Genomic DNA, 12,886 nt, shown 5'->3' with positions numbered 1-12,886 from the left:
AGACCGTTACGGGTTTGAGCAGAACCAGATCCGAAGCGTTGCCATATGACAGGAAAGTAAATCATCCTAACTCTGCTTCAAACCCAACGGTGAAAAAGAAAAAGGCTTTTTGCTGTTTTTAAAACGTTTCAGAAATGGTGCTGTGTTTGACTATGGCTAAACAAGTTAACATGATTGCTTAGTCGAGGTAGCAAAGATATATGAGTGAGGATTATATTCTGTTACCATTTCAGGGTCCAAAAATTATGCAAGAGAATGTGGCGGTGCTGGAATCCAGATGGATGATTCCTGGCATGGATGAAACATGATACATTAAACAGAACTATCATTCCACTGGAAACATCTCAGTGCATGAGAGGAGGTATGGCAGGAATGGCAGAATCCGTCTCTTTTTGTTCCAAATTTTTTGGAATATGAGCACTGGATCCATGGCCCCCACATCCCTCGCCTCTTCATAAAACCTGGAATGTGCTTCAAAGAATGCTCACTATCTTTCGTGCATGAATAAAACATCTGTCATTCATCGAGCCCAACAATGTGTACCGATTTAACAGAGCATATCAGGTTTGAAGAGGACAGAGGCAAAACTCCATGCAGTGTCCTATTAAGCCAGGGCCTGCTGTTATCTGTCCACATAGACAGTTGGCTGTTCTGGTGCCTATAGAGAATAGAATGCCATTTGGTGACCTGAAATTACAAGCATTTATCATAGATTTCTCCAAAGGTAATATCTTGGGGAAGGAAAATAAATAAATGTTGAAATAAAATCCAGATTTAACTCTGCTAGACTTGGAATTCTCAGCAGAGAGTCATGTAAAGTTAGGACAGCCAACTTCTAGGACACCAAATAGGAGTGACCAGACTTTCTCCGATAATAAATTCTAAATATTTTATATAGCCTAGCCCTAGACAGACTAGGCCAATGTATGTGTCAAACATTTTAAAAAAACAATGTCATTATGCCCCCTTATGGTGGAACAGAGAAAGAAAAAAATTCCCAATCGATACATTTCAATAAAAAGGACGCATCTTTTTTTTTTTACGAAGAAAGTACATGGTTTACATTCAACTATACATACACAAGCTATTATTTGAGTCTGTGACAACAAATCATCTATACACCTTAAAACAGTAATATAGGAACGTAACGTAGGCCTGTAAGGGTAGGTCACAAAGTGTTTCGAACTCCAGCCACCAGGGACGCTGTAGGAAAAGCCATGGCGTTTCCTCGAGTACTGTAATTGCGATTGTCCTTCCTAGAACAAAACAAAGAGCAGACCAGTCCACCCGACTGTCCTGTCTTGACGATAACGGTATAAAGTATGGGCAGGAAGCACAAAAAACACAAATCAGAGAAACGCGCTTACGACGGTAAGGTCGTGCAGAAGACTTTCACATTGCTTGTGGTACGCTATTCGTGCTTATTTAAATGCATATGTGTAGTATTAGCCAGTCGGCTAACATGCGGTCGTCAGCAGGGCGACATCCATTGACCGAGATTTAAGTCGCATTTTCAAGTAAAGTTTAATAATATGAAACAATTGCTTTATGCCTACTGTGCGCTTGGCGCGGGCGTTGAGGACACGAGCGCGAGCCATCTGTCATGGTCAGCTGAAGTTAAAAGCTAGCTGGTTATCGGTATCTGTATTGTTGGTGGCTAGCAAACATTACATCTGCCCCGCAATTTTGGACAACTCTGTTTTTATATGATACGTGTTTTATAGGATGATTCACATCGTTCCACATAGCTGTATAGTATGAGCGTAAATTGCAAAATCCTCTGGGAATAGAAATGTTAACCTAGCTGTGTCGTTAACTAGGTAAGTTAGCATACTACCAAGCTATAACTATAGCTTGTTATTAGCTATCTTTTAAGGCATCAACGATGGAAAGTTCTGCTGTCGTCTGTTAGCTAGCTACATTCAATATAGTATATAATCTACCTGGGCTGCTTAAAACCATATTGCTAGTTTGGTCTGTTTTTGAGAAACACCGTAGCTACCCGTATAATTCTAGCTTCCTTCTGTTCTCAGAATACGCGGAGAGACCATTGAAACTCGTTTTGAAGGTGGCGGGTAATGAGGTGACTACAGGAAGTACTAGTCTGGAAAACCTCTACGAGGAGTCGGTGGATTACGATAAGCATAGGGACAAAAAGAAGAAAAAGAAAAAAAAGGAGGACCGAGACAGGAGTAACCCTGGTTCACCGATTGACGAGAAAAAAAGGAAGAAGGTATGGTTCGAAATCAGTAACTCCGAGTCCCAACGCATTGTATGTATGTATGGACGGATAAGTGCATGGACGTTTTATTTATCTTGTTGGTTGAATTGCTATGACTGATATGGTATTGTTTATCCCCCCAATTAGAGACCTAAAACTTCAGTACAACAAAGCATATCGCGGTAGTTTTTAAAACGTGCTAAGGAATTACTTGGATTTCTAGGACTTAACCTGCATGCCAATTGTATCACACTTATATGTTCCTTGTTTTACTCGGTTGTGGCTGTATAGATGACTAAAAAGAGGAAAGGCCAAGACCCTGTGGACACTGAATGGGAGGACCGAGAACTCAGTAGAGCTTCTATGCGATCAGACATGTCCCAGGACAAACCTCTGTCCTCCATGGCGAAGATGGAAGGTAGTTCAAGCCACTGGTTCTTAATGAGTTAATCATCACTTTAACATTTCCCATGTTGATCCTGTACAACATACATTTTAAGTATTCTTTCGTCCATTAATGTATGAATTATCTTTCAATTCCACAGACAAAGGGCAGACTCCTCTACAGGAAGCCCTTAGTCAACTCATCAGGCAGCTCCAAAGGTCTGAATCAGATTTGCAGTTCTAAGATATCTAAAGACGTATTTCTTTGGTGTATTTAATCGTGACATCTGAGTTTTGCTACAAGTTAAATATGTGATATGTTTAGGTTGGTTCTTTTGTGAATTGGCATTTATTTCTGTTTTTTCGATCATAGGAAAGACCCCACTGCATTTTTCTCTTTCCCTGTGACTGATCTCATCGCTCCGGGCTACTCGATGATCATAAGAAGGCCCATGGATTTTAGCACCATGAAGGATAAAGTCAAGAAGGAATATTACCAGTCTTTACTAGAGATGAAGGTACATCTATCTAACCCGGCCTTAGTGATGTTTATGCACATTATTTGCCGTTGCTTGATATTTTTACATTTCATGAGTAGCATTCTTTTTTTTTTCTTCAAATGTTGGAGTGTGTTTACTTGAATGTCACATATTTGTAATAAATAAATACATTTCCACTGATACAATTTCCAATGCATGGAGTAACAACCATGTATGACAGTGATGGAACTTCTTATGTAGCTGCCCTTCAGATTTACAGTATTGTGGAAGCCTACATGATTGTGGTCAGAACAGAACTTGATCGTGTTCAATTAAAACTGCAAATCTATGCTTTTGTGTGATTATAGGTCAATATGCTGTGGTTTAGATAATTAATGTTTCACTTGTATGCATACAGTAAGATTATCGTGTTATTATTATATTTCTGGTATAAATGATTTCATTCGATTTTATGAGTAATGTTCTGGATCTTGCAGACGGCAATACCTGGTGATTTACTTGGAATTTTTTGACGAAAACTTCTTTCGTCGTAATTTTGCCATTTGTTTGACTTCACAGACCGATTTCAAATTAATGTGTGAGAATGCCATGAGCTACAACAAACCTGACACCATCTACTACAAGGCAGCAAAGAAGTTGCTCCGCTCTGGCCTTAAGATTCTCAGTCCGGTAAGAACTCTGTTTATATAATATGGTGCTTCTAATGACATATTGGGTTCGCTCTCCTGAGAGTGTATGCAGTGGAAAACCTTAACCGTATGTCATTGGAACATAATTCTTGCAAATGTAAATATTCCATTCACATCCATTTACAACTAGACTGTAGTTGCATTTATAAACCAGCAGAGGGTGCTGTTACACTTTACTTGACAATCTGCTGTCTAGACTTTTGGAAGTTCTTTTTTGGTGGGTTTCTAACAATCAGGTGAATGGCCTTGCAGGAAAGGCTGGATAGCCTGAAGCAAAGCATCGAGTTCATGGCAGACCTGGAGAGCTCCAGCAGCCGGCCAGCAGACGCAGGGGAGGGGGAAGGAAGCTCAGGCCTAGAGCAGAGCAAAGATGCCTCCACTCCTATGGAAACCACCCGGTTTCCCTGCAGACCGAAAAAGGATATGGCAAGGTGCGTCTCTTACTCCCACTTACTTCATCCAGTCCAACCCTCACCCTCTACAACGCGTTACACCCACACTGCCTTGAGTCCCCTCCTGGGAGACTTGACCCATGTAATAAATAGCCTGATGTGAAAGTATGACAGGCAATCAGTCTGATTGAATAGCTCTCAGTGATTAGAAATGCAGAGCTGGGCAAACGGCCTTTGGCACTCTTTTCACTGTTGCATGAGGCAGCTCTCAGTTGGGACGGGAGAGAGAGTGGAATGGCTATGAGCGTGTTTGGTCCTGTGCACCATCTGCACTGCACACTTCTTACACCAGCACTCAACAGTGTCTTTGGAAGCTGAGAGGTTTGCTAAGAAAGCGTCTGTTTAAAAGCCTCTGTGATCTTGGCCAACATTGTGTTATCAAGTGGATGTTGGAATTTTGAAAGAAGTTTTGGTGTAAGAGGTGTTTTAAGAGTGTGTGTGCGCAAGTGCCTTTGATTGACAAGTGTCATTTGACCATAATCATCTTCTCTTATCTCTTGTCAAACCACCTGCAGGCAAGACAAAGATTCAAAGGAGGAGGTGCAGAAGACTGTCACTCAAACAGAGAAAGACCTGGAGGAGATCCGAAAGATCATAGAGGAGTCTGGGAATAAACTCTCTAACAGAGAACTCCTCACTGAGGTAGGCAGTGTAAGCAAAAATTACACCAAATCATTTCTGTAACTGCATGACGTCAATATGAGAGGCACCTGAAATACCCTCTGGGCGGTTGGTGGCCCGAATGGACTTCATGTGGATCACACAGCTGAGAGTAGTGTTCATATTGTGTACCCCTGAGGCATCAGTGATGGATTATGTCTGTGGGGAAAACAAATGACAACAATATTATAAAAAAAGGCCTGTGAATAGTCCGACAGGCAATTGGAGCTAAGGCCAGAATATGTTGCTGGCAACATAACAGTGGCTTTGTATGCATAGTCTTGGAATGTTACCAAAGGTATTGGAGCAATAACCTTCTAAATAACGGTCTAAACTATACCACTGCACCAGAACCTTGATGATCAACAAATTAACACATTTCAAGAGCCTTTTTTCACATTACCTGCTGCCGGCTCACTTAATTATTTCCAACCGAATTTACCATGCACACTGACCTACAAATTAGTTTCACGGCGTGAGTGTAATTTGATGGCGTCATTTCAGCTATTGCAATCAGTGTGTTTGAGATTGCTCTCTTCCTGTGCATGCTGTGACATCTCATCTCTATGTAAAAATAATGTAATTCCTCTGTTTCACCTGGGTATGCTTGCTCGGCTGAATCACACTTAAAATGCCCTCCAGTGGCTCGGTCCTTCAGTTTATGCCTTAACGCAGTTTGACGTGGACATTAGCTACTAGCTTGATCGTAAAATGTTTGGTGGTTGGCTCTCAACGCCATCGTGTATCGTTGCCACAACAGAATTGGCCCCCCTTAAAACTGTGTCTTTGCCCCTTCCATATCCTCTAGCTGGAGTTCGAGAGGCGAAGGCAGGATGGATCCACGTCCCTAGCCATCCTTAACCCAGTTGACTTGAGTGCTGGTGGTAAGTAGCGACTTGCTCTTTGTTGTTTCTTCTTGTTGTCATGGAGAGGTCTGTTATTGGGAAGATGATGCTCATGATTCTGTTTGTTCTACAGATCCAGGGTACTGCGCTGTCAAGCTTGGCATGATGTCAGGAAGACTGCAAAGCGGCGTCAACACACTCCAGGGTTTCAAGGAGGATAAGAGAAATATAATCTCTCCAGGTAAAGCAGTGTGCTCGAGTCGGTCATCAGGGTTTTGGGCAGGGAAACGGGATCTCTGCAGGTAAAGCAGTCTGCTAAAGTCAGTCGTCATCAGGGTTTTGGTCAGAGAAACTGAATATCGCCAGGGAAAGCAGTCTGCTACAGTTAGTAGTCATCAGTGTTTTGGTCAGAGAAACCGGATCTCCGCAGATAAAGCAGTTTGCTAGAGTCAGTCGTCACTGGTGTTTGGTCACTGGTTTGGTGAAGAAAGCCATAAGCACGGGCTGCAATTATCAGATGTGTTTTGTTTGAGCCTTGATTGTTGACGCACTGTCTGGTAAATATGTGCACTGGAGTATGGTGTTCCCTCCACAAATGAACTGCACATTCTGAAACCTGCTTGAAGCAGTAGATAAAAGCTGATCTAAGACGCTCTCTCAGGGCCAGTTCCTTTCCTTCGAAACATGTAGGAACTCTTTGGATGTGCTCCGGCTGTTTCGGAAGAGACTCCAATGATCAAGCATTGAAGAATTTGCTTTCGCAAAGGGCCACCCCTACCTCTAAGCCAAATGTAGTTTGATGTAATCCAGAGCGCTACTCTGCCCACCTTATTTAAAGTTCTGCTTGAGGAGTTACTTGTTTTTTTTTCACTTTAAGTAAACAAAGGAACAGGGATTCTGTGAAATGAAAAATGTGATCTGTAACTTACATGGAAAGGAAACTGTGTTTGCTGATTTCACCTAAAGTTGTCGTTGGAGATACTTAGATTTTGAGAGAGTGCACAGGTTCTGTACATAATCACCAAAGAGTGGCACCCAAGGCTTGTTCGAAATTCAGAAAATACAGTTTTTGGGGCGATGCCATGAAACGGCACGGTAATGATTAACATCAATACTAAAAGTCTTGTAGTCATTTGAAAAATGTGGACTTTTGTGTGGTGGTAGTAAGTTGAACACAGCACTTTGTGATGCTTCTGCCTTGAGGTCAGGATGCAGCTGTTGCACTTCTCCAGTGCTCACCCTCGCCTAACTTTCATTCCCTACAGTGGCTTACTTGAATTATGGACCCTTTAGCTCCTACGCTCCAGCTTACGACTCCAGCTTCGCCAACATCTCCAAGGAGGACTCCGACCTCATCTACTCCATCTATGGCGAGGAATCCAGCTCGCAGGGCTCTGACAGGTATGTGTGTCTAAGGGCCACAGCCGCCGGCTAACCGCCGTAGTCCACGGATTACAGCGCAATACTCGCCGGCTTTGGAAGGTTATTAGTCAGGGCTTGGACTTCAAAGACAAACCTGTTGTTTTTGGTCATCCAGATGTTTGGTGATGACGTACTGGAAAAGTGGTCATTTTAATTTGCTGACGTCTTACTTGTATCGAGATGGCATGATGGTGTGTGTTTGTGTGTAACTGATTCAGGCGGTAGGCCCATGTACTTTCTCCTGGCATTCGTAAGAGCACTAACTTCCTCTGCGAATGTAAACATGCTGACTCATTCGTGCACACTAGCTTCATCACTTGCTAGCATAAACACAAAAAGAGTTCCCCCGATTGGCCACTCACTAATACTAACAAACACAAGACACTTTCCCACTGTCTGCCACCACGGTCATGAACTTGTTGCACACCCCCCCCATTCCATCTTTCTCCCAACCTTCTTCATCTCCATCTATCTCTCTCACTCTCCATTTCTCTCTCTCTCTCTCCCGTCCCTCAGCATGGCCAACTTCCTGTCCAGGTCTGAGGAGCACATGAGCCGTATGGGGGACAACATGCTGGATGCGCTGACTAATGGCCAGCACTCGAAGACTCTTAAGGAGACTGAGGCGGTAAGAGCCCAAATCCGGTTACTCATGCGTTGCGCGTCGCCTGCTTCCCAGCACCATAAGCGAAGCTGTGAAGCCGTTAAGAGCTGGATGACTCGTGTAAGAGAGGAGCGGTGGCGTTGCATCATCTGTGAGCCTATTTGTTGGCGTATGTTTTGTATGATGTATGTTTTGTTCCAACTGCCTTTTTTCAGAACAATCCAGGTCGAGAGGCACCAGTTGAGAGCCCTGGAGCGGAAGGTGATGAGGTACTGATGATCAAAAACTCAATCCGACTTTAGTTCAGTTCAGTTCTGGAATGGGCTACACTGTGGTGGATTCTGGGTATATGCTGCCACCTCTGCTTTGCCCAGGATCCATAGGTGCCCAACGTTATTTTCACGGAACTGTGTCTCTGCCCTCAGAAGTTCACAGGCTTACTATAGAACAGCCCTGCGCCATCTGGCTGGCTGTGATGTGTCTCTATGCTGTTGCCTGCTATGCAGCTGTGCAAACAATAATACCATAGCCTGATTGTTCAGACTGTCCACGGGCCCATGTGGACAGGGAAATTGATTCCCCCCCCCCCCCCCCCCCCCCTCCTTTCTTTAATACTTCTCATGACGCTAGCATCTCTGTTCCCCAATACCCCTGTATAGACGTGTGTGTGTGTGTGTGTGTGTGTGAGTGTGTGTGTCTGCAGCTGCATGTTTGTGATGACTGGCCATCTGAATGGGCTTTCATTGGAGTGCCACCGGCTCCCTGAGCACACTGCAGCCCCTGTGCTGGCTGTTTGCTGTGTTTGGCAGCCCTCCAGTTTTCACTCCCATTCCCCAAATGGGTGGAGTCTCCCCTTTCATGGCATATATTTTTTTTTTAAACCTCTGAAAATGAATTAAAGTTATAGAAGTTGAAATCTACAGTATCTTAATGAGATGCCCAATCTGTGAATTAACATTCTAATTTAAATAGAATAATAGGTAAATTAACAAACTAAAAGGTTGGAAATTCCCAAGGGTATCATCAATGTGCATATGCATAATGTCTACCTGTTACACCCCTTCTATTCAGGTTCAGGTGGTGCAGTCTGAACCCCCTCCAGCCAGTGGCACGGACTCCCTAAACACACTCAAAGCCCTGGGCCTGGCTCACCTCGTCCCCAAACTCGACTCTAAAGGTATTTTGTCTGCCCACGTTCGCCATTTGATTAACTTGGAATACATTTCTGTCCATTAGTCCCATTTCTGTTCAAAGCTAATGAAGCACTTTAATGGAAGAGCATGAGCATCTCCTCCTCCCACTGTGTCATGGCAGCGGCTCAGCTAACACTTTCACTGCCTTTCCATCTGTTTGATTCCACGCAAGCTGTGAGACCAAATGGTTTTCAATGGCCTCAACGTGAAACTGATATAGGAGATGGCATAACCGCTTTATTGTACACATGAGTGTTCGTAGTGGAGTATTATCTTGGTAAACGTTGTGTTCTCTGTGGGGTTTCTTCATCTCAGAGGCCCGGGAGTTCCAGGAGAAACTGGATGAAACCACCCAGCTCCTCAACGATCTGCAGGAGGCCCAGAAGGAACGCCTCAGCACTCCCCAGCCCCCCAATATCATCTGCCTCCTCGCCCCCACCGCCAAGGAAGTACAGCTTGGTATGGGCCTTCACACACACACACACACACACACACAATGCATACATTTATATTAAGTACAGGTGTGTACTTGCTGCCAAAGGATGACCCTCATTCACTAGCCAGAATGGCGTTAGTTCCTCTCAGAGGGGATTGTGTGAAAAAGAAATGGTGATGCCACATACATTCAGATGATGGTTGTATATACAGCCGCGTAAAAAATTATCAGTTTCTCTGGTTTTACTTTTTAGTGGAATGTGTTAAAGTAAATACATTTTTTTTTATTCTTTTGTTCTTTAAACTACTGACAACATTTATACCAAATTTTAAATAAAAATATTGTCATTTAGACTAAGAGCATTTATTTGCAGAAAAATGACAATTGGTCAAAATAGCAAAAAAGATGCAGTGTTCTCAGATCTCGAATAATGCAAAAAAAACAAGTTCATATTCATTATTAAACAACGCATGAAGGGTTTAGAAATCAATATTTGGTGAAAAAAAATAAATTGCTATTTTGACCAATTGTCAACAAAAATGTTCAATCTACTTTAACACATCCCAATAAATAGTAAAACCAGAGTAACTGATCATTTTGAAGTGGCCTCTTAATGTTTTCCGCGGCTGTATGTGACATGAATTGTTGTGATTATGAGACAACTTTGAAGAGCGTGTGCAACAGTTTGCCAGTTTTCATAGTAAACAGTCATGTGAAGGATAGATATGCGCACTTGTTGTTCCAACTAGCCACCTAGGCTGTGCCCTATGCAGTTCTGTGACCCGGATCGGACCACCCTGCGGAAATGTAAATAAAAGTCCTTTCCCAGTGTGACATTGGCAACTATATCACCATAATGAGATGCAAGCTAGCGAGCCTTTTTATCTGTACCAACTGTGGTGTTGGTTGTATGGTTTTTGCTTGCTTTGTCAGTAGATTGCTATTTTTTGACCAAAACTACTTACTGCTGTTTTAAGTGTATAGTCCTTCTTTGATTAGGCTTATTTGATTGGGTGTCTCTATATTTCTTGATTCATTTGAGAACGTGCTGCATTTTAGCATGATCAGCTAAGCATGTTAAATGCTTTAATGCATAGTAGTATTCAGCTCTGGCCTTGTGAGATAGAGGGCACCAGATGTCCTCATTGTCATGGTGCTGATGTTGGGTTTCATCTTTTGAAATGTCAGCCTTAGAGAAAGGTGGTCTATGTAATTCTTGTAGCCCCTGTATATGGTTACCTGACCTCGTCAATTATTCATTTGAGATACTTCAGTGGGTTTGCAGGACATTGTCAGCATTTGAATATGAATCATTAACCCAACTGAAATTTGAACTGGAGAACAAATTGAATGCGGAAAAGAGTGAAGAGCTTTTAGTGATGCCAATTTTTCCACTAACAGCTCTTAGCCCCTTATTATTCAGCTGGGGTATGTAAAACCCATTATTTCTCCATTTTAGAACCTGTTGGATCATTTAAGATAAATACTTTCGCTGTAGTTTGATTCATTCACCATCGTGTGCCACACGTTCTCAGAGCCAGAATGTTTCTGGCTGGATGCTAATCATTTTTCAAAGCCAATTTATGCAATTGCCATTTTTTTTCCCATCCAGTTTCTCCAATGTTGTAGAATTATCAAATCGTGTTTGCAGATATTGTTTAACATCCTAAACGATCAAAGATTTTGGTGTCGGTGGGATTGCTGCTCATGACCACGGAAGTTCCTAGAACGCAAAGCTTTGTGTGTTCTTAAGCTTGGTATAGATCCATGTAAAACATATCACATTTGTCCTTAGCTTCTGTTGCCAGTGCTTAGCCTTTGTGGGGATTTCATTTTTCTCGCTTGAACTTCATTGACGTCCAGTGGTTTGGCATATAAGGTGCAAGTTCATACTGCTAACCAACATATTGTAGTGGTATCAGATCGTTGGTGTTTCCCTTGGGTCAGCGGCACAGGTCTGGACCTCCTTAGTGTGCGACCGCTGGACTGACTGACAGGCTATCACCAGTGTTCTGGCTCAGGCCAACACAGCTGTTGAAATTGTTAGCCTAACTTTTATTAGGAGTTTATATATTGCAGGAATCAAGTATTTGTGATCAGATAACTGTACATCTGTTAATACTTTTTGTGTTGCAAATATTCATTTGTTCATGCACCAAGGGAGGAATATGTCTCACTTAATAGCATGTCTCACTTAATAGCATGTTTTTCCCATTATGCTATAAAGCAAAGTTATCGTGGCATAGTGGTAAGCTCTCCCACTTTTTCACACATAATCATGCAAGGTGGGTGTCTGCAGGAAAGCCTGTCCAGCTCCCATCACTAATAGCAGCGGCAGTTGTGGTTGCTGAAATTCCAGAAACGTCCGACGAAAACAGTGTTACAATACTTAATTGTTCCAGTGACCGAAAACGGTGACACTTAGTCGTTCCAGTTAAGGACGTGTATATATATCAAGCAGTCAGACCAGTTCTTCTTTCCCCTCACCAAATCTGTCTTTTTTTATTTCCTCCCTTTTCTCAGCAGTCATTCAAGCCCCTTCCCCTTTTAAAAACCATCAGTTCTTCTTTCCTCATCCCATCTCCGTTGTTCCTTTTCCACAGCTGAGAAGGTGAATGGAAACCTGGCCCTCCTGACAAGCCAGGTGACCCCAGGCGATGTGATCAGTGTGTACGGTATCAGGAAGGCCATGGGCGTGTCTGTGCCCAACAAGCCTGACGAGCCCCTCATCGACCTCACCACAGGTAATAATTAAGGGCCCGGTATTATTCCACAGGTCCTAGCATTTCTACACATTAAGTCAGAGTAACACTTGGAAAGGTCCTGCTAGCTTCAACAAATGATATGTTTCCAGATTTTAAATATATATATCGCTCACATATAGCTTAGTGGCTCTGACATATTCACTTCTTTCACTGTCATTCTTTTGGAATTTGTCATTCTTTGGAAGGATAAGATGTTGAAACTATAAATCAAACAAGGCTATTCTGTCTTGCATAGGAAGAAGCGATCGGCACAATGTGGTTATGTGTTACTGGTTTCTAAGTGATCAAATATATACGAGTTATAAAACGACCACACTCTTTACTCTGCAGTACACTGTGGTTTTATAAAGTTGGAAGGTTGAGTTCCAGTAGTTCAAAGAACTTTGTGTCTCACTTAGACTGGGACAATGTTGTGTAGGATAGACATCAGTTTTGATACTACAGAGCCTGTCAGTAATACCAGCCTGTCAGTAATACCAGCCTGTTGATGCTCTTGTTACAGTGCGAGAAATGTCAGAACCAATGGAGAGCTCATCAGCAGGACCGGAAGAAGTCCCCATCATTACCGTCTAGCAGCCTCCTCCGAGCTTTAGGCCAACCCCATTGCCAAGATTCCTCTTTGTACAGTCGGTGCTGTTTTTTTGTGTGACGTTTGTATCAATAAACCTCTTTTGTAGTAATCACTGGCTTTGTTTCTCTGCCAGCTCTCGCTTTT

At 42.7% G+C, this 12,886-nt stretch overlaps 1 protein-coding gene across 2 annotated transcripts; it reads left to right on the top strand.

The window, feature by feature from the left end:
• The first annotated feature begins 1,262 nt into the window (after nt 1-1,262).
• Nucleotides 1,263-12,839, top strand: brd7 (bromodomain containing 7). Of its 2 annotated transcripts, none has more exons than XM_080843359.1 (17): nt 1,263-1,371; nt 2,034-2,233; nt 2,513-2,639; nt 2,767-2,824; nt 2,979-3,123; nt 3,664-3,774; nt 4,047-4,225; nt 4,762-4,888; nt 5,715-5,790; nt 5,885-5,992; nt 7,017-7,152; nt 7,690-7,801; nt 7,993-8,046; nt 8,849-8,954; nt 9,286-9,429; nt 12,010-12,150; nt 12,674-12,839. In XM_080843359.1, the coding sequence occupies exons 1-17, from the start codon at nt 1,323-1,325 to the stop codon at nt 12,742-12,744; spliced, it is 1,944 nt and encodes a 647-aa protein (XP_080699485.1). In that variant the 5' UTR covers nt 1,263-1,322; the 3' UTR covers nt 12,745-12,839. The 2 variants fall into 2 exon arrangements, with proteins under 2 accessions (XP_080699485.1, XP_080699484.1); XM_080843358.1 differs by having other exon boundaries at nt 7,690-7,897.
• Nucleotides 12,840-12,886: the final 47 nt, after the last annotated feature.

This window comes from Sprattus sprattus (genome assembly GCF_963457725.1).
Source record: "Sprattus sprattus genome assembly, chromosome: 8".
Classification (NCBI taxonomy): Eukaryota; Metazoa; Chordata; class Actinopteri; order Clupeiformes; family Clupeidae; genus Sprattus; species Sprattus sprattus.
The sequence above is the reverse complement of the archived record's forward strand: the minus strand, read 5'-3'. Positions and strand labels throughout refer to the sequence as shown.

Bases quoted from the DNA above. Each gene is read 5' to 3' on its own strand.
- brd7 (XM_080843358.1), top strand. From the start codon at position 1,323: ATGGGCAGGAAGCACAAAAAACACAAATCAGAGAAACGCGCTTACGAC. The intron at 3,124-3,663 runs GTACATCTATCT...TTGACTTCACAG, and splicing joins AGTCTTTACTAGAGATGAAG to ACCGATTTCAAATTAATGTG. The intron at 5,993-7,016 runs GTAAAGCAGTGT...CATTCCCTACAG, and splicing joins GAGAAATATAATCTCTCCAG to TGGCTTACTTGAATTATGGA.